This window comes from Syngnathus scovelli, chromosome 17 (genome assembly GCF_024217435.2).
Source record: "Syngnathus scovelli strain Florida chromosome 17, RoL_Ssco_1.2, whole genome shotgun sequence".
Taxonomy (NCBI): domain Eukaryota; kingdom Metazoa; phylum Chordata; class Actinopteri; order Syngnathiformes; family Syngnathidae; genus Syngnathus; species Syngnathus scovelli.
This window is the reverse complement of record NC_090863.1, coordinates 10337813-10358440: the sequence shown is the minus strand read 5'-3', so window position 1 is coordinate 10358440 and position 20628 is coordinate 10337813. Positions and strand designations below refer to the sequence as shown.

General features: G+C 38.9%; 3 protein-coding genes across 4 annotated transcripts; 1 reads left to right on the top strand and 2 right to left on the bottom strand.

Moving 5' to 3' along the window:
- Positions 1–1158: 1158 nt before the first annotated feature.
- dad1 (defender against cell death 1) lies at positions 1159–2380 on the bottom strand. The gene is made up of 3 exons (XM_049747586.1): positions 2059–2380; positions 1665–1833; positions 1159–1361 (listed from the first exon to the last, which is right to left on the bottom strand). The coding sequence occupies exons 1-2, from the start codon at positions 2267–2269 to the stop codon at positions 1703–1705; spliced, it is 342 nt and encodes a 113-aa protein (XP_049603543.1). The 5' UTR covers positions 2270–2380; the 3' UTR covers positions 1159–1361; positions 1665–1702.
- A 312-nt stretch (positions 2381–2692) lies between these two features.
- On the top strand, positions 2693–6074 carry abhd4 (abhydrolase domain containing 4, N-acyl phospholipase B). 2 transcript variants are annotated; one of them, XM_049747558.1, is made up of 8 exons: positions 2693–2885; positions 3587–3672; positions 3965–4069; positions 4210–4498; positions 4649–4836; positions 4917–5028; positions 5162–5348; positions 5532–6074. In XM_049747558.1, the coding sequence occupies exons 1-8, from the start codon at positions 2833–2835 to the stop codon at positions 5619–5621; spliced, it is 1110 nt and encodes a 369-aa protein (XP_049603515.1). In that variant the 5' UTR covers positions 2693–2832; the 3' UTR covers positions 5622–6074. The 2 variants fall into 2 exon arrangements, with proteins under 2 accessions (XP_049603515.1, XP_049603516.1); XM_049747559.2 differs by having other exon boundaries at positions 2873–2945.
- Positions 6075–6652: 578 nt separating this feature from the next.
- On the bottom strand, positions 6653–18749 carry tgm1l1 (transglutaminase 1 like 1). Its single transcript, XM_049747530.1, has 14 exons — positions 18587–18749; positions 14435–14721; positions 14131–14322; positions 12485–12736; positions 11552–11670; positions 10963–11070; positions 10701–10878; positions 10042–10180; positions 9211–9403; positions 8952–9105; positions 8550–8834; positions 7896–8056; positions 7681–7817; positions 6653–7596 (listed from the first exon to the last, which is right to left on the bottom strand). Exons 2-14 carry the CDS (start codon positions 14718–14720, stop codon positions 7452–7454), a joined length of 2349 nt encoding a protein of 782 aa, XP_049603487.1. The 5' UTR covers position 14721; positions 18587–18749; the 3' UTR covers positions 6653–7451.
- Positions 18750–20628: the final 1879 nt, after the last annotated feature.

The window sequence follows — 20628 nt, the reverse complement described above, 5'->3', positions numbered from 1 at the left end:
TGGGCTAAAATTCTAGTCTCTGTATAATTGGATATTTATTGCTCCTTTATTTATGCTGTTGCCTTGGCAGGACTTTCTTTTCCCCCGGCTTTTTAAAAAGCAGAACAAACAGTCACACAAACCATTTACACCTTTACCCCCTGTGGCGGCTGGCTGTCAACCATTCCCCCCTGTAACACGACTGTCATTCTATAGCCCAGTAAGAACTTGTCCTGTCAGCCCTGACAAGATTGTGGGCTCAAGCAAAACACAGCACATGCAAGCCATAAACCCATCTGCAGTTCAAGAGCTGCCCTCTATTGCCCGGCAGCCGAAACTATCATATACCGCTGCCAACTGTGTCCAGCTGAAGAAAATATCAAGGTAATTTTTTTTATTTATTATTATCTCAAACTATGGTTTTGATGGTGATCCAGATATTACATTCGACACACAAAAACAAACAAACTTAGTTTGTGCATCCAAACTAAAATTGATCAAGCTATTAATCACTATTTTTTTATTGGTTTATCAACAGTGGGTGCGCCAGCTGTTTCCATGTGGTGAAGCCCTACCAAGCCGGTCACTATGTAATACACCCGCAGTTTCTATCTGAATGCCGCCATTAGGACGATCTTCAGGAAATACTTGATGAGTGGAGCATCCTAAGAAATATTTTACCACTTTTTTTCCATGCAATAACAGTACACAGTGTCGTTGGCTGCACAACAGAACATTTAACTTTGTTGCTAAATATGCAGTTAAAAATTGCACTTTACACTTATGTCCAAATACTGTCTAATTTTTACTTTTAAAAATATCAATTTAATATGAGACCATGTCAATGATTGTGTCTATTTCAAAAAGCAAATTTTCCTGTTATATAATGGACAATAATCACATATTAAATTAAAACAAACTATAAACTGCATAGAAATGTTTTCATCTTCTTAACTTTTGTATTCAGCTTTTAATATGTGTGGTATTTTCACCTTCAGTGTTCTGTTTGACTGTGTAATTGGTGATCAATGTGGAAATAAAGTGAAATGTTGAATGGTATTTCAGATTAAATTAATGTAAAGGTTAGTGTATATTGCTTCTCCTGAGCTGCTTTAAATAAACTCCAGATCAGAAGAATGAATACATGTGTACACTGAACAAGAGTGTAAAGACACCCCATTTCAAAGTTGTAATTTTGTTTAAATTTTATTTCTATGCCTCAGTGCAAGGTAATGATAACAAATTCAAACGTAAAAAAAAAGATTTCAACCATCATCTGTAAGAAATTGTGACATTCATCGATGCAATTTTCCCATGAAGATCTACAAAAGCAGATGTGGACTTGTCGAGAATATTCTTTTCCATCTTCTTCTCGTATGCATCTATGAGCAAAGCAAAGTCTAGTTAGCAACACAGGATATATGATTAGTCAACAAGAGGTTCCAGAGAAAGCCAACAGTTATTAATATGCAATTAATCAATATCAGAACATGATCTGAATGATGTTTCGCCCATGAGAACGATACAAGGTGACTTGTACCACACGTGCTATAACATGTATTTTTATAGTGACAGAATATTTGGCCGTGATCTCTTGTCGGTTTCTAAAATCGTCCTACACGTGATATAGTCGCAAACATTATTATGATGCTCCTTGTAAATTCTGTAAAATGTCAAACACACACCTTCCACCAAGGTGATACTGGCAGTCATAGAAAAATGTTCAGCCAATGAAGTTCATGACAACGAGATGCAGAACAGTGTGGGCAAACAGAAAGTCAGCAAAGGCTCTCTCTGGTGAGATGGACAAGAAGTCTCCCTTGTTGTGAGGGTTGATCTGGATACGAAGACACACTTGAGAGACATAAGCCATACACAGAATTAATGAGTTGTGTTGCATATTCTCTGCAAATAGTTTAAGAACATTATTTCTGCATAATTTGCAAGGTACCAACAAACCAAGGGGCGGACCTAGCTTTTCATTGCCGTAAAAAATGGCGACTATCGGTAAACTGGGTTAAGTTTGATTTAAAAAAAAATGCCTTTCAATGCTGGATAAACTATTAAATGAAAACTTACCTGCGAGAATGAAAGAGCCAACGCATGAGATGAAGCCAGAAAGAAAACTGTTGAAGGGGAATGTTCCAACGAGCAGACAGTAAAGAAACTGCAGCGCTCCCGTTAGCATGATGTACAACAAATATGCATCCACCACTTTCAATTTATTGGGCGTCGTCGAGGTATATTCTTCAAGAAACCGAGAAATAACTGATAAAACTGAAGCCGACATTGTTGCGTTTCAATTATTTGGTCAAGTGCGCTCGTCAATAGCAGTGCAAATGATACAATTACGCTACGTGTCGGTAAAACACGGAAATGGTCATAGTGCAACAGTAAATATAATCCGGTCAAAACATTTAGTAGGAACCAAAGTACAACAATCAACGGCAGGATGCATTTGCTGGGTCGCGCCACAAAGATTGCGTCACAATGGAGTACTAATGTGTCACTCTGACACTTTTTAACAAAACTGTATTTTAACAACCCTCTTCTGACAAAATGACATTCAAAATAACAATTCCACACATCTTGAATGAGTTGTTAATCTGTTGCAGATTGTGGCATTACGGGATGAAGGTTTGTGGCGAGAAACGCCTCCATGATTTTAAAAGTGACCGTAGCGTGAGGCATCTTTATGTTTCTCAATCTTTGTCTTAGGTCAGCTGACCCAGGAATGCACAAGTTACCAAACATTGTAATAGGTAGCTCGAGACAGTGACAGAAAGACGCATACACAAATAACTACAATAACTTTACTTCATATTGTATGCAGTCACCAGGATACATCTATGAATGGATCCTACTCCTACGGCACCGGGAGCATTGCAAAACGATTGCGAGACAGAGTAAGAAATGTCACTGCTGTACTAGTTGATTACGTCACAGACTGACCGGAGGAAAGACGCGTGCGTATGTTTGTGTTTGTGCGTGAGAGGGAGAGAGACTAAAGATGTTGATTAAAATGTGGGAAACTGGTTAATCATTTAGTATTGGCCCTAATTTGACAGTGTTTTAAAATTTATTTTATGCAGTTTGTAATCATTAGCATTATACTGTTTTTCAGAATGTTCTCAAAGAAGAATTAAGTAAAAACATTTCGGGGGTGAGGGCATTTAAATACCTTATTTTTTTAAATAAATAAAATGCATATCTGTACTAACCACAACCTTTGAAAGACCTCATACCAAGATAAGCTTATAGAGCAGATAGCTGTGCTCAGGTTGGAGGCCATGGGAGGTATACGTGTACTGATAATGAAAGAAGAAATATGGTATTGTTTTGCAATATTTGAGCTCCCAGACAGTGTAAACATATATATAATACTAGGAAAAGGAAAAATGTACTGAACAGCATGCATATCATGTCCACTGATAATCATTTGCACCAAGAGGTACTTACTAGTTAAACTGTTTTTTACTGACAGCATGGGGATTTGCCCTCATGTGATTTGTAGTGTAATGTTTGGACCTGCCCAAGTATTGAAGCAAAACATACTGTATACTGTAATGCTTTATTTATTTGTGTTTGCTTTGTATTTATTTATCAGGTCGAGTTCCATTTGGAGCTGGTGGCCTTCGTGGCGTCCAACATCCATGTCTCTATTGAAGGCTACAGAGAGCAAGATTCTTAGTTGTATGGTCACACACCCCCCGACACATCATACCAATATTTAGTTTCTTCTCATACAGTATAAAAGTTTGAGCATCTCATTAAACCTGCAGAAAGACGGAGAGATAAATATGGAAAATGTATAGTTGTTGGAGAGAAACTAGTCTGCTGACTGCCATGCCATTGTGAAAGCAGATTGTAGTTGGTACATCTCATGTAGTATTAAATTGCAGTAGACTGTACTGATGATTAACCTAGGCAAGTGTATCTCACAGCTTTCTTGACACCCTTCATAGATTTTTTTTTCTGCTTGCAGGTATTCAAAATAATCTATGGGCCAGGTTTGTAACCCTCCCAACTCAAGATCGAATATGGACTCTGACCCTTACCAACAAAGTGGTTCCAAAGCCTGTAGAGCAAGGTAGTACCTCTGCCTATCCTTTTTTTCCCCATTGTTTGTCGGACTGCAACAGGCAGCATTCTGGTTTATTTATAGCAAATTAACAATTTTTTAAATTATTGAAAATTGTGATGATTAATATGCACCTGCACATGTCTTAGATTCCAAAATGCCGCTGGTGATGGTCCATGGCTTTGGAGGAGGGGTAGGCCTATGGATTCGGAATCTGGATGCACTGTGCCGGTCACGTCCTGTTTATGCCTTCGACCTCCTTGGCTTTGGCAGGAGCTCCAGGCCGTCTTTCCCTTCTGATGCTTCCAAAGCAGAGGAGCAATTTGTCAACTCCATAGAGCAGTGGAGGCAATCTCTTGGTGTGGAGAACATGATTCTGTTGGGCCACAGCTTGGGCGGGTACCTGGCTACATCCTATGCCATCCAATACCCTTCAAGGTAATTATAAAAGTTTTAGTATTGGGGTGGATCATATAGATTGGGAGGGATTTCCTTTTTTTCTTAATAACTCTGCCTGGAGCCCTCTGAGCTGGACTTTTCAAATAATCTTACAAATGCACTAGCAATAAGTTCTGTGTTCTCTTCCAGAGTGTCTCATCTTATCCTGGTTGATCCATGGGGTTTCCCTGAGAGACCGCAGATCCAGAGACAGGAGAACCAAAGTCAGGCCACAGAATTGGTCAAAAGACCATCCCCACCTAACTGGGTGAAAGCGATTTTTTCCGTAGTTTCCCTCTTTAATCCTCTGGCTGTCATCAGAGCAGCAGGTCCATGGGGTGAGACATAATCCCTAAGTATTCAAATTCTTTGTGGCATGTAACCCATCCTCTTACCTCACAGAGTGTTGTTTATTCAGGTCCAGGATTGGTGAACCGATTTCGTCCTGATTTCAAAAGAAAATTTGAAGATCTGTTTGATGATGACACCATGACACAGTATATCTACCACTGTAACGCACAGCCGCCGAGGTATGTCGACACACTGTTGCGTACAGTATGAGATCCAATATTCAATTTCTGGTCCTCATGCACACCCCCAATGTGCACCCCTCATTATTTTCAAAAGACTATTTCTTAATTTTTTTCACTTTTCTGTTCTCAGTGGCGAGGTGGGTTTCCGGGCCATGGCTGAGTCTTTGGGTTGGGCAAAGAGACCTATGCTGCAGCGAGTCCATCTGTTACCCAGCTCCATGCCGCTTACCATGCTTTATGGCGCCCAATCGTGGGTTGATAGTTCCTCTGGGGACAAAGTGGTCCAGGTTAGGAGTCCTGCTCACACCAAAGTGCTGGTAAGTGCAGCAATTATCAAATTATCAACCGTATATTGGCTGTCCTGATTCAAATTAGTGTCACTTGACTCTAATTTATGTAACACTATTTATTGGGGAAACTTATGTTGCTTATAATGATAATCTTTGTTTCTGTTCGTCCATCAATCCATTTATAATATTGAAATTTGTTATACTCCGTAGCTGATAAATGATGCCTCTCACCACGTTTATGCCGACCAACCGGAGAAGTTCAACGAAGTGGTCGAAAATATATGCAACTCTGTTAACTGAATAGAGCTTGTGTGTAGTAATATTGTATGTGTACTGTGTACTGTATGCTGTAAATATAAAGCCAAGTTCAGAGGGTTTCTGTATCTTATATGAGTAGGAATGTTGTTTTGTCCTGTCCTGTCCTGTCCTTGATTTCATCATAATATATAAAAAGTCTGTTTCTATAGTAATGTCTTTTTATCTATTACCATCATCTTCGCTATTGAAATCTAAACATATTTTGGTTCTCAGTGTGAATGAATAAGCAACCAATTATTTGTTTTTCATTTGCTAGATTTAAGCAGCATTTGACTTGGGTGGTTTATTACGGCTATGTTTGGCATTTCAACTATGTAAAAAGCATACATTTATTTTTCTTTTTTTTTTTTCTTTTGATCGCTTGTTTGATTTCACTCATGACTGTATTTTCTACCTTGAAAACAATAAATGGTTTTAGTCCTTTGAGGTACTGTATGTGCGAAGAATATTCATGACAAACCAACAAGGGTTTATGCATAATCCACAATCATAATATAGACTAAGAACTTTATTTTTGTGAATAATCTAGTAAATTTGTGCAAAATTCACTTGCTTGTATGCTTTTGTGTCATGTATTGCCGTCTAAATTATTTAACCCACACCAGCTATGAGAAATTTAAAATTATTAATGATTGATTTGATACCAGAACGTGTTTCCAGTGACCCACTTGAGAATTTAGGCAATTTCATCTTCTACCACTAGGTGACAGTGGCATGTTTCCTTTTTGTAAGAATGAAAGGACCAGTGATTCGGGGAGGAAAATAATCACGTCGCCTTATATGGACTATGCATACTTGTATAACAACAACCGTAATTAAATACTTTACAGATTGAGATGTCACAAATTTCTGCTGTCTATTAATTTGATACAGGTTGAAGTGCAATATCTGGAGAACATTGAATATTGCTTACACAATGTTCAATGTTCTCAACAGAACATGTGAACGTTGTGTACACAGTGATGGATGATCTTATCTGAAAACTTTGCTGTATGGAGAGTGAAAGAATTCAATTCAGCGTTTTGGTATAGTTTTATCATCATCTTAGGGGATACAAAAAATAAATAGTAAATTGGTACTGAATCAGTTTCCTTCACATTTTATAGTGATTTCTGTGAGGTTAAATATACTGTAATAATAAAAAAAATTAAATGTAGGTCAGTGTTTACCATTCTCATAGGGCTACCTGATGAGTCCACTTATCATCGTGATACAGTAGTGAGCTTACTTCATTATTTGCGTGCACATGAGCATAAATAGCCTATATTAGTGAAAATAGCAAAGATATGATGGATGGAACAGTACAGTCTAATATTCACGGGAATGAACATTATCTTGTAGCATTGCACAGGTGTCTTTTAGAAAAAAAGCACAAGAGTAAACTGCCACTCAGGCCTTTCCTGTACTGAGATAATTAATGAAAATTAAAAAACTGGGAAATCACAATTCATCCAAACCTTCCATGCTACATTCATTAAATCCATTATGAATTCCACTTTGTTCAATAACACTTTTCACATACTAAAACTAAAAGATTCGGTATAAAAGAATTGTGAAATAAAAATGTTTGTTCAGTAAGGTTTTTTTCAGTGCTTCAATAATTATTTGAAAAATTAGGAACCTTCATAACAAAAATCCTCGTGCTGTGTGCTGTCAACACTTAATTAACACTGTGTGGTGTTTTTAAAGCAAAATATATTTCTGCTAAATGCTGTTGCTGCAGAGCACTACATATTTTAAGCTTCATATTGACTTCATATTTTATAGGTGTCAGTGACGAATATGACAATATATGATGGTGCCGGGTGCTTCTCACTGTTCAAGAACAACGATGTCAGCCACTCCATGCACTTGTGTCAGTTGTTTGCAGTCCAGAGATGCCACCAGTTTCCTGGGCCCGGGTTGAGTCGGGATGAAGTGTTCTGTCAATGTCACGGTGGAGTGACCACCGACGTCACTGAGATAGAAGAATGAGAAGTTAATCATCAAGTAAAATAATCAATAACAGGAAGTACAGTTTGCACAAGATAAGGAGTCCTACCCTACAAACACTTCGTGGCCTTTCTGCAGGCCCAGTCCTTCCACTCTAAAGATCACGCCCATCAGCATTCTCGGCAGCGGGTTAGTGAATGTGATCTTGGCTGCCATTTCCTTACCAACCACAGCTTTCCCCAAAGGCTGCCGATCATAAATTCAGAATTTATATGAATTAATGCAAACATATCTGATTTGATACTAAAGTTAAGAAAAACTCACCGTGACGATGAGATCAGGTGTAAGGAGCCTGAAGGTGGTCTGGTTGGCTAACACTTGCTTGGTTTCATTGACTCTTCCCGACAATGTCAGCATCAGTGCTGCCTGATCCACCAGTTGGTTCTGGTATTGTTGATAAGGCAAAATCCACTCAATCTTTTTTTCTGTGTATAGACAGAGGAATAACTTAGAACATTCTCACATTAATCTAACCCTTGAAGCCGCAGTCATGCATCCTTCAGAATTCTTTATTGCCCATGAAGTTACCACTGCCGAGAAATGAACAACCAGTCATCTTCTAAAACAGCATATTTGAACAGGCACGTCCTTTTTCACATTCACAAACTCTTGGCGATGAGTGCTTTCCAAGCATTGGTGTGACATTCTTTCTGTGGATGCTAAGCTCTTTTCTAGTTGAAAAATTGATTTACTGCACTAAAATACCTTCACTGTGTCGTTCATCAGGTACGCTTGCACAATAAACGAAGAACTGCATAAACTGTACAAAGTACCTCTCCAAGCTTTACTACTGTAAATAAATATCACTAGGCTCTTAAAATAATGATTTAAGTCATACTTTGAAAAAAAATCCATCCGTTCACCCGCCCATCTGTCCATCCATTGAGCCCTTGAGAGTCAATTTCTGTGAAAACTGACCTTCGTTGGGCAAAAGCTCCACTGGCAACTGCTCTTTCTTGATGGTGCCCTTCACAACACCAGTGTAGTACATGACAGCCACGTGACTGTGCAGCGTAGTTTTACGAGGCTCAGAACTCAGATTCTTCACCACGATGCTCAGATGAGCGTCAGTCCCCATCCTGGGCCCTTCTCCCTCCATTTTGACTTCAATGCTGACGTCCTCTGCCATGGGTGAGGAGTAGACGTATGGCTTGCTGCCAAAACGACTCGCGGTCTCTACGGCAATACGCTCCTCCTCTGAACCTGGAGAAACGGGAAGAGAATGGGAGGAGATATTGATCTTGAACAATCAAATTTAATGGTGACATGTAGTAGTCGCCACAGAACACCACTCTATGAGCACGAATAGAAAACTCGTACCTTCCTGATGTTTATACAAATGAGTGATGTCATGTCGCTCATCAGATCCAACAGCTTTTGTGCTGATACAGTGGCCAACAGCCTTCTTCTCACTCTGGATCTGGCTGAATGTACCATCGAGATTCCTTTGCCAGTAGATCTTGTCACTGTTGACCTAATAAAGGAGTAACATTCCAAACATCAGTAAACAGGGTTGACTTGCCTTTTATGGAGATGATGGTGACTATGGAAAGTTTGAACATAATGAAGACTAGCCCACCTCTGCAAAGACAAAAGGTGTGTCATGTTTGAGGTAGACCTGGCCAGAACGGATGGCGGTGACAGAGGCGGGGCCACAGCGGAAGGTACCCTGACTTGTCTCCTGGGGTGTGGAGTCAACAGCTTGCCAGCCCCCATGACCATGGGGCAAGTCTGGTCTGGCCATCCAGCAATCATTCCATACATGGAAATTCCTAAACACAGGGATTGATTCTGATCAACTGTTAATCACAGGGTGACTGTTTTAAACATTGCAATTGAATTTTTATTATTTTCCTAGACTCGCACAGTTGGACGAGGAATGTCGAGCACCATTGTGTGACGGACTGCTTCTATTGAGAGCTGAACATTTTCATTAACTTTAATTGAAGGACCGTCTACGGCACAGGTGTCAAACTCAAGGCCCGGGGGCCAGATACGGCCCACATCGTTTTATGTGGCCTGCAAAGACAAGTTGTGCATCAAATTCATGTGTCATTACTAGAATTGGAAATTGTCTTCACTTTTAATATCTTGTTTTAAAAATATTTGACCAGTTTTTACTCGTCTAATTTGAAAACGAGTTATTTGTCAGTTTGTTTAGTAGCTTTTACTGTATATAATATGAGGTGCTCATACATTTATTTGGGTTGAGAGTCATAATGGCCGTCCGAAAGAAGCTATGACGACAATGCGGCCCGCGAAAAAAATTAGTTTGACACCCCTGGACTCTCCGGCCTGCCTCAAGTTCAAGGTGACTATTTCTCAGTATATCTAAATATAGCCGACTCTGGTATAGAGCAGGCCATTTTGATGTCCCAGGTCATGTCACATACCTCTTTCCATAACTTACCAGACAGAATCACGATTGAGGTAGTCGATTGGGTCCATATTCTCATCAAAATATACATCTGTTGTGAGGGACACATCAGTGTCATGAGCAGACTGGAAGTTGGTCACGCTGCGAGCAGGTATGCCAAGACAACGAAGTACTGTATACATAGATGGAAAAAAAAAACTGTGATGTAGTTGTTAGAGAGCTGAAGGGCTGATTTCATATTTCAATTATGAGTCAATTTTTCTGAACACATAAATATTTCTACCAAGGGGACATTTGCATGATAGTACTACACTTTGCTGGTGGAATGAAAGTGACTCATGTTGCTGTATGAGGGACCAAAGTAGAAGGTATGAGAGGAATGTCAGTGTAAACATTTGGGGGTGTAAATGAGTTATGGCTATCAGTGCTTGGGTCAGCTGGCTATCATGTGCATGCACACGCACGTGGTGCAGCCTAACAAGGCCTGGCAGAGAGAACACTGTGATTGTGGAAATTTTTAAAGTTGACTTCACATGGAAATGTTTCTGGACTGTGACCAAAATCTACAGCAAAAGAGAATTGCATCTTTGTAACCCAACTTGGGAGACAGAAAATCTGGCACTGCTAAGGTGAGTCCTGTCATCATGAAATATGTCTTCACACTTTCCTCCCTTGTTTGCTCACCCACTCACCTGATGTTGTGACTCCAGAGAAGACCCAACATTGTCCATATGACACAGGAATTCCATTGGAAGAGTGGTATTTTTTCAGAATCTCCACACTGCTGCTCCACGCGGCAGGAGACACTCCATCAGAGTAGTTCCCAGACCAATTTCCAATTAGAACTCCATAATCGTCTTGTGCATTTATCTACAAAAAAATCATATACCCAAAACAAAACAATTTTTAGGAAATTTTCTGTATAAAAGTATGTTTATGAGTAAAGTCACTTACCATGGCTGATATGACCCTGACAACATTAACAGGATCCCCTCGACCAGATGGTGGCATGTCACTCTTCTCCAGAACAAATAGACATGCTTCCAAGATTCCCTCATGAAACTGCAGTCAAGAGACATATAGAATCATTTTGTCATTTTTTTAATAAAAAAAAAAAGCCAACAGAATTATGCCATCTTTAACACAGATGACAGTATTGATAATGCCAGAGTGAAAAGCGCAATCAATGTCTGTTTTTAAATCTGCAATTGTGTAACATTGCCTTGGAAAACGCAGTGCTGTGTCTTTACAAATTCTTTACAAACCCAAAAATTGTTCTGTAGAGCATGCTGAAGATAATTCATTTGAACCAATAAGCTAACCTGCTCTATATATATAATAATAAAAGGTATAGTTTCATTTTTAGGAGTTCAAAAATAACAAACAAACCAAGAAACAAATTGTGGGCCAATGACAAAACAAAAGTAAGATGGTACACAACAGACAGAATATTTGTATTTTCAAAGCATTTGGACATTTTGAAATACAGAAAGAGGAAAATACTGCAGTGATCAGGCTGTTGTGTTGTCCAGAAAGTTCCTACCTGACCAAAGTTCCATGTGCGAGCTCCAATTTGCTTCTCAGTTCCATAATAAATTCTTCCAGTGTCATTCAACACATACTCCTTCCTCTCCTCTTCATTATCCAAGAATACTGGGTCCTCTGAAAAAGACTACCATTTAAAACACTTGAAATACTTCCTTGAGATTATTATTATTATTATTATTATTATTATTATTATTATTATTATTATTATTATTATTATTATAATTATTATTATTATTATTATTATTACTGTAGTAGTGGTAGTAGTATAGTTGTTGTTTCTCATTCACATTAGTTTCAGTTTAAGATTTAAAAATTTTTGCTTGCTCCCTTTCAGTGAAAGAGGCCCTGCAAGCCTGGTCTATTCACCTCTTAAGTTACAACATCCCTCAAGAATGTGATTTTTTTTCACGAAAAATTAGGGTTTCAATAGAGCCAGGAAATGGTTCCCAAACATGGGCCCCAATTCTGCTGGGGCAGAGTTGGGTGTTTTTATCCCATCTCTTGTATCTCTTATTGTTGCTACAATGGGTGGGAAACATAACGCGACAAAGATAGACAAGCATGACCAAAAAAAAAAAAAAAAAAGTGGAAGGAAGAGGCTTCTAGTCATGAGGGACAGCGAAGAGAAAGAGGGGAAGTTGTGTGATTGGGGAAGGGGGGGTTGAAGAGGTCGTGGGGTGGAGTAAAACTCTTGACTTCTGGCAGGAGAACTGTATTTTTAAAATTTTAAGTCAGAACAGAGACAGAGAGGATGAAGATGAGGGCAGGGCTCTGAGGTGAAAGTTTGTGAGAAGTTCAGGTCAGCAGATGTGGCAAAACTATGCGGAGGAGGCTTAAAGAGAAAATAAAGTTTAGTAGGGGAGAGGACAAGTTAGCACCAAACTGTGTGCACTTGTATGATGGGCGGACAAGACTTTCACCATCTTACCTGCACACCAGGGGTTGAAGAGCATGATGATGTTCTTGCTGGAGGTGTAAATATTTGGGTTTTCATTTTTCAGGGTGCTGGTTGTGACTGTCAGACCATAAAGACCAATCACAGCATTGGCAGTAGAGCTGACAGACAACGTAAACTTGTTGTTATTTTGCTCTTCAATCTTAGCGCCCCATTGTTTATTATCCAAGGTATCAACCAATGGGATGATGATGTGGGTCCCTTTGGACACAAGTGGTAGTGGACCTACAAAAAAGATCATATATCAGGTTAAAACAGATTAGACAAATTCCTACAAAATGTGCTGCAGTTTTTCAGATTTTCACCAATTATGCATAGAAAAAAAATGCTAATCTATCCTATTATATTTTATTTATTTCTTCCTCAGCAAGATTGGAAATGGCGGCCGTTTCCAATGGTAACAAATAGCAGTAGTGCTAAATGAATTAAAAAAATAATGCATTTGAAGTAGAGTTTTGTGCAGTTTTGGAGACAAGTTTAATTTATGATTTTAATCCAAGGTACTTATCTGAACTGAAAGTACATTTACAAAAATGCATGCAGTTTCTGGCTTTCCACAAATTACCAAAATACAATATTTTCACAACAACATAGTATCTGTTTAGCAAGAATTATATTTGATTGATGTGTGAAAAGTATTACATTTCACTGAACCTTCACCTTTGGTACGCAAGACTTAAAAATAAAACCTATCCCTTTTCATTACTGTCCAAAATTAGAATTGCCCTACGTGGCATTATGACATTTTCTGCCAGCTAATATTGAAACTGAAATGAGAAAACAGTAGTTGTCCAAGTAACTAACTCCCTTGTTTTCTTCCAAACTGTTTACTTAGTGGTACTCGGTTGGACTGGATTCTGCTGGATTTGGTTACGTGAGGATCGAGCTTATCAAGAATCCATTGTTCTCTATCTGATTCCTGACAAGACCTCACCTCCCTTCCTCGCCCATCGCAGAACATTACTGTGAAAAAAATCCATTTAAAAAAAGTCTGCTTTATTCTTATTGCTTCATCTTTGACTGAAAATCTTTACTTCTGTTTGAACCAGATAATGGGTTAGAAATCTATAAAATGACAAAGTACTTTGTCAAGGCATTGAAAGCTGTGCAAATGAGGATTTGTTTAAGATTACATAGATGGGATGGGTGTGATTTTTCAAATGTTTCTGTTGTGATGCAATGGTCACCATTCCAAAGAGTGTCGTCATGGCTATTTATTTCAAATACAGTCTCAGCACACTGCCTCCTCTTTGCTTTAGTAGGCTTGACATGAAATGACATATTAAAATGTAACCGTTAGATATCTTTATCATGGTCATGATTAATCCCTCTTAATTTTGTGAAGCTCCAACTCATAGCTTCAGAAGCGCTAAGAATAAAATTGGATTAAAATGAGGATTTTAATCGTACAATACCACATAGCTTCCCAAGTACCATTTGAGTCAAGTCAAGTCAAGTCAAGTCAAGTCAAGTTTATTTGTATAGCCCTAAATCACAAACAGTCTCAAAGGGCTTCACATAGCCAAAAATTGACAATTATTCTCAAAGCATCCCCTGATGCTTGACCCTTTATGACCACCATACACATTTAATTTTTGTTGTTCTTGTCTCATACATACCTGTTCTCAGTTCTAGATGCAGCTTGTCAGTGTCAGCACGAAAGGGCCTGTTGAGCTCTAGTTCTATTTGGAACGTCTGTCCTCTGCGGATGATCAGCTTTTCTGAGTTGTACAGATCGGTGTGATGCTCCTGTCTGTTTTTTCCTGTTCTGGAGCTCAGCAGATCCACAGAGCACACAGACAACTTCATAACTGTGAAAGAAGGGTGGAAAAAGAAATGAAATGTTTGAGTACATCATTACAATTTTCACTGACCTCAAAAATTAATCTACCTTCGCTGACCTCAAAAGTTAATGGACATTACCTTCCATTTCGTTGGAGTCTCCATTTTCTGGCTTTGGTCCATCAAGTCCTGGAATCGGCGTGGGAGGGTTGACCAGTTCTACTTTATCCGTGATATCATAGGTGGTGATATTCTGGCATTTACAGCAGCATGGGCACATTTTCCGAAACCAGCGGCGACAAGCACTGTCTTCTGTTTTTTTTTCCCCTTCCTTGTGAATGGACAACTCCACCTTGGTGGGTGGGGCTGCACCCGGAAAGCGCCCCATATCAGATGTGCTTCTTACTGTCAGCCTCTCACCTGGCATCCTTCAAAGGACATGACATTCATTTATTTCAGTCAAGACAGAAATATTAAGTCACTGACTAACTATTAGAACCTATAGAACCAAAGAAATGGAATGTGAGATCATAAATATTGTAGGCTACCCATTGTGACTGAAACAAAATCATGTGTATGTTTAATAAATTAGAAACAACTAAATAGCACATTATTTTGAATTAGAAAATCATACTTCACATTTTCAGTGCCTGAGAGGAAAAACAACTCAATTATTGCTTTGTGCCATCGTGTTGAAGTTGACATTATACTCTCAAATGAACATATGAATAGGCGCTCTTTCCTTCCCTTTATTTTTTTCATCACAAATCAATATCTCCTTCGCGTCCACAAACGTTGCATTCATGTACACATCATATGGGCATTTATCACAATGTCACATTCCCAGCACTGTGTGGAGAACCAAGAGACAAAGCAGAATTTGGCCATTTAAGCTTTGCCTTTTGTTCTCAGCTTTAAATCGGGGTGAGAAATTTCAAAGTGGGAAAAAAAGAAGCACCATCATCATCATCATCATCGGTTTAAAGTCCGTTTTCCAGGCGCCGCTGGGTTGGACTGGGTTCTTGATATGGCTTTCTTCCACCGGGAACGGTCCATGGCCATCTCGTGGTTGATGCCGAGTGCCTTCATGTCGGCTGACACGGTCGTCTGCCAGGTCTTTTTAGGTCGGCCACTGGGTCTTGTTCCCTCTACGTTATACGACACAACTTTCTTCACCCAGTCGTTCTCGTCCTTCCTCACTAAATGTCCGTACCATCGCAGTCTGCCTCTCCTCACCACATCCACTATGGCCTCCACTCCCATCTTCTTTCTCAGCTCTGCACTGGTTTTTTTCTCCCTCATTGACACACCACACATCCATCTGATCATCCTCATTTCTGCTCTGTTTAGTTTTTCTTCGTGTTCTGTTTTCAGGGCCCATGCCTCAATTCCGCAAGTGAGTGTTTACTTTTGTTTTAGTAAACACTCACAGTGTGTTTACTAAAACATAAGCAGAAGGGAAAGATGTCATTTCCTTTTATGTGTTTTCTCACATCTTAATGTTCCTTCGCCTAATTCTGAAAGTTATATTGACCATGATACACAGCAAAAAAATCCAAGATTAGTAAAAATGTTAAAGCACCCGTGGAGTCTGTTAGCGCTGGTAAAACACCCAGTAATGAGCAGAAATAGCACACAAGCACCTTTTATGTAAGCAATTGAGTGGTTGCTTTATGCCATCATTATTCTAGTTTTTACTACGATTGAATTTTCACTAAACAAGTGACTGCACATCTTTGTAGTTATTCTGCGATTCAAACTTTAAAATCTACCATTAAAGCTACCATAGTTTACAACTATCACTGTTGCAAGGAAACAATCCGAATTCCTATTTAAAAAAGAAAACTGTCACTTTGCAGTCCTCACAAGTTTTATCTTAATTTCAACTGGGCAATATTAAAGGAAAACGTACATTTCCAGTTTACATCATATTGCGTACGGTACCTCAAACGTCCCTTGAAAATCATAGACATTTATTTTAACGCTGAAATTCTTTTGATTTTGGGAAGAAAATTCAGCACAGTCATTAAAACTTGATAAAAAAATAAATAAAAGTACTGTGCATAAAATATCACAAAATGTTCAGTGCTTTGAGTGGTGCTATAATTGTACAAACACTATTATGGAAGGAATGGAGAAAAAGAAAACTACTTTTTTACACTTTTGGGTGACCTGAGAGAAAGTTCACAATGTACTGTTATTTGTTAAATATTAACATGTGACTTCAGTTTGGAGGAAAGTCAATTATGGTGAAGTGATGTAATCCAGTTAAAAGGGCACAGAACAGCTGAGCATAACGTAGGGTGTCGTTTCTGAAATCACAGCCACCCTTAAAGATGTGTTTAAGTTTAAAAGTTTTGCTGCTTGGTGTGTGGCTGCTCTCCCTCACATTCTGTGTGCGGACGTGTGTGTAATCTAATTTTCAACAGTGACTTCCTGAGTTCACCCCTCTGTTTCCAAATCCAGTAAATATTTGCAATAAACATCCAAAATCATTGTGATGGAGACAATAGGGTTTGTCAACTGCATGAACAATATTTCAATTTGCCCTCTATCCATTACTACTGCAATCACCTATGACCTTGCAGCCTTCCTTGCTTGTCAGCTATTTTTGGCTAAATATAACAATGCAGTTGTTTGTTTATGTGTGCTCTGTGATTGGCTAGCAACCAGTTCAGGGTGTTCCCCGCCTACTGATTGGAGTCTGCCGGGATAGACTCCAGTACGCCCACGACCCTAACAACCTAATGATAATTATAAGCAATTGCAAAATTGTGCCTCTCAGGCCAATAGTTGGATATGTGCTCCGAGTAAACCCATGCAGGCATGGGGAGAACGTGCAAACTCCACACAGGGAGAGCTAGAGGTGGAATCAAACCCATGCCCTCTGTCCTGTGAGGCATACGTGCTAACCAGTCTTTCACCGTGCCACCTCATTTTTGTTAGCATGTATACCGTATTTTCCGCACTATAAGGCGCACCGGATTATAAGGCGCACCTTCAGTGAATGGCCCATTTTAAAACTTTGTCCATATATAAGGCGCACCGGATTATAAGGTGCACCTTCAATGAATGGCCCATTTTAAAACATTGTCCATATATAAGATATATACATTTGGCCCGCGGGCCGGACTTTGGACACGTCTGCTGTAGTGGCTCAATAATGGTCTATATATAAGGCGCACCTGATTATAAGGTGCACTGTTGGCTTTTGAGCAAATTGGAGGTTTTTAGGTCCGCCTTATAGTGCGGAAAATACGGTACTTGAAATTATATACGTTATAACTTGAAAAAGTACTGATAAAAATGTTTATCAGTATTTATACATTCGTGGAGGGATGACACAAGCAGTGACAAGTATATTTTACAACTCGTCAGCTGTCCGTCTGAGTAATTTGGGGGAATTGCATGCATTGCTCAAGTGCATGTAATAGGTGTTACATTAAACATATAATGATATAAAACTTGTGAGGCCCCAAATGATGGATTTAGATTTAGAACCATCTACCCTGATCCCTGAAGCATAAAATCCGATTAACTAGCTTGAAATTAATTTCCACATCTTTTTTTCCTGCCGATCACTATAATGGAAGTCACATGTTCCTTTATGCTGCCTGCATACTCCCACTCCATCTTCTTTTCTCAGCGAGTTTATGTTGGCATGGCACCACAACTGGAACGCCAACTGGCTCCTGAGATAAGCGCCTAAAACTCAGGTTCTGTTTTGTTGTCCCGAAACAGCATCATCTACACACAGGGCTTGTTCGTGTTTTGTTCTTTTTGTTCATCTGACAGAAATAAAACATAGATAAATAAATATAAAACTACAAGGAGAGTCACAACATGAAGTTATGAATCGTGCATAATTAAGCAAAACAGATGTCATGTGCAGCCTGGTAGCCATCATACAACAAGTCCGCTAGCCCAAAGATGAAACTTAACTAAAATCATCTGACAAAGCGTACCTAACACTAAAAATGTCATCTGATTTTTGCAGAACATGAAGGCTTCTTGTTTGTCAACTAACAACTGAGGAGAGCTAATTTTGCTTGTGCTCACAAAAGCTTCACTCTATTTTCTTTTAAATCTACAACAGGATGACTGCTGCAATTTGCCTGAACCTTGTGCAAAAGTTGTAAAACTGTCCATTTCTTTCAGTGCCATTTCTCAAAGGAACCCCGCTGTAAACTAAAGGTCAAAAGGCTTCCCTTTCTTTTGTGGGAAAGGAAACCGTTATTTACAATTCTCATCTAGCCATGAACAAGATCAGTGAAGGAAAAAAGAAAGTCTTACTTTGTCTGTGTAAGGATTAGTGGTGAAGAGTCTGCTTCTTTTCCTCTCAAGAACCTTTTGGAAACTTTTCTCTCTACTATCACTTGCTCAGACAACCGAATATGACAGTGCAGGAATGTACTGCATGGGGCTTTAAGTGTTCACACACCCACTCTAACACACACTCCGCCCCAGTGGCCCACAATGTGCGACTAAAGTTTCTCCCACTCCTCCCAAGATGTCTTTTTTCACCACTCAGCGCTATTTGGGTGTGTATTGTAAAAAACGGGACGTGGTCTGTGTGTAATTTGAGTGAGAGAGAGAGAAGGTGTGTCATTAACATTGGATATAAAAATACTAAAATGGAGGCCTTAAGTAAAAATATCATTAACCAAAAGAAAATCTTGGCGGGATTCTCGAGGAATTCCCCAACTGTGTGTGTGTGTGTGTGCGTGCATGCGTGTGTGTGTGTGCCATATAACAGTAAAACAGGATTAATCTTCCCTTTCACATTCTCACTTACCCTCGTTTGAGAAATAAAATAACATTTGCTGAGCAGAGGTTTCACAAGGTTAAGGTGAGTTTTTTAAAAATGAAAAAAATATCCATTTAAGAAAAAAATGCTGCTTACCAATGCATTGTTTAAAAAAGGCGTTGTCAAACAGCTACTATATGTGTGGTATTGCATCATTGATAATGATGTCAAAGGTCATTCATAAGTGAATAATTTTCTTTTGAGAAATTGCTGGGAGCAATAAAACAGACTCTTTTTATTCATTAGTATAGTTGATAGGATTACAGAGGATGTAATGAAAATTAACATCCCCGCCTATAAAATGTTTGTCTTTAGAAATAAAACACTAAGCAATTTGAAAGTTGAACAGAAAAACTGCTACAACTAAAAAAATAAAAACACATCTTAACTATTATGTAAGCATAAGGATCCCCCCAAGAACATGCACTACACATAAGTCAAGTTTATTCAATAGAAATTACTCAAAAACACATTTACCACTCAACATGCTATATACCAAACAATTTAAATTAAAAAACAGAAGCGCTTCATAATGGGATTAGTTCTATTATGCATTTTCTCATGATAACAAGTCAGCATTTCTCTAATGAAATTGAAGCCTTGTTACAATATTAAAAAAAAAAAAAAAAGAAAAAACAGAGCCTGTAGAGTTTTACGGATCCAGCAGAACAAACAGCGGTGTGATGAATGGCAGGGTCAACATTCACAGCTTCTGGCGAGCAGAGTACGTGAGCAGAAACATAAAAATGGTGAATTGAGCTCCCTGAGCATCTGAGGGTAACAGAGGGGAACAAAAGTTCTGGCTGGCACTGTTGGGGAAACCATGTCGTGAAGTAATTCAAATAAAATCCATAGAAATAAACGCTGGGTAAATCAGACTGTCCTTGATGTTAAGTTATCACAGTGTATTGGCACTCATCAAAAAATAACCACACTCCTTTGAACACACTAAATTGAATTTCAGTTTCTTTGTGCTTCCGCTTCAAAAAGAAATAAAGGGAAAAAAAATCTCTGTGATTGCAACATCATGGTAGTTTGCCATGAAGAGGTCACATACTTTTGAATCCGTCACTCCCATTACTGGCAGATGAATGTTAACTTGCTATGGGTGATGATTCACTTGATTCATAACAGAGTGACATCACGTCAGTGTGATTTCACTGGTGTGAGGAAACGTGCCTGTGTGCATTTAACTCTACGAATCGTGCCTGTTTGCAGTGTTCATTCGGTTTTCAGTGTGTGGCTGATTCATGCGGATAGTTGCTATGGAGATGAAAACAAACAGACAAATGCATATTCTTTTATCTTCCTGTCTGCTCCTGAGTGATTCAAGGAAATATGTTCTCATGAAAAACTAGAAGAGCATTCAGTACTAGGATTTCATTTTTTTAGGATTTTCAAGGATTTTTAAGAATAGTATTTCACCAAAAGAAAACAACGACGGGCAGAAAAATAAATAAATAATTGCACAAAAAAAGATATTTGCTGAATTTAAACATGTACAACATGATTTAAATGTGATAAACAT

What these genes read in the sequence shown, in the direction of transcription:
- dad1 (XM_049747586.1), bottom strand. Translation starts at nt 2,269, where the DNA reads ATGTCGGCTTCAGTTTTATCAGTTATTTCTCGGTTTCTTGAAGAATAT. An exon ending in TGGCTCTTTCATTCTCGCAG is followed by an intron (nt 1,834 to 2,058) that starts GTAAGTTTTCAT and finishes ATGTCTCTCAAG; the next exon opens with TGTGTCTTCGTATCCAGATC.
- abhd4 (XM_049747558.1), top strand. Translation starts at nt 2,833, where the DNA reads ATGGATCCTACTCCTACGGCACCGGGAGCATTGCAAAACGATTGCGAG. An exon ending in CAAAACGATTGCGAGACAGA is followed by an intron (nt 2,886 to 3,586) that starts GTAAGAAATGTC and finishes TTTATTTATCAG; the next exon opens with GTCGAGTTCCATTTGGAGCT. An exon ending in AGAGAGCAAGATTCTTAGTT is followed by an intron (nt 3,673 to 3,964) that starts GTATGGTCACAC and finishes TTCTGCTTGCAG; the next exon opens with GTATTCAAAATAATCTATGG.
- tgm1l1 (XM_049747530.1), bottom strand. Translation starts at nt 14,720, where the DNA reads ATGCCAGGTGAGAGGCTGACAGTAAGAAGCACATCTGATATGGGGCGC. An exon ending in CTCAATCGTGATTCTGTCTG is followed by an intron (nt 9,404 to 10,041) that starts GTAAGTTATGGA and finishes CCCTGTGTTTAG; the next exon opens with GAATTTCCATGTATGGAATG. An exon ending in TTTGTATAAACATCAGGAAG is followed by an intron (nt 8,835 to 8,951) that starts GTACGAGTTTTC and finishes CCGTTTCTCCAG; the next exon opens with GTTCAGAGGAGGAGCGTATT.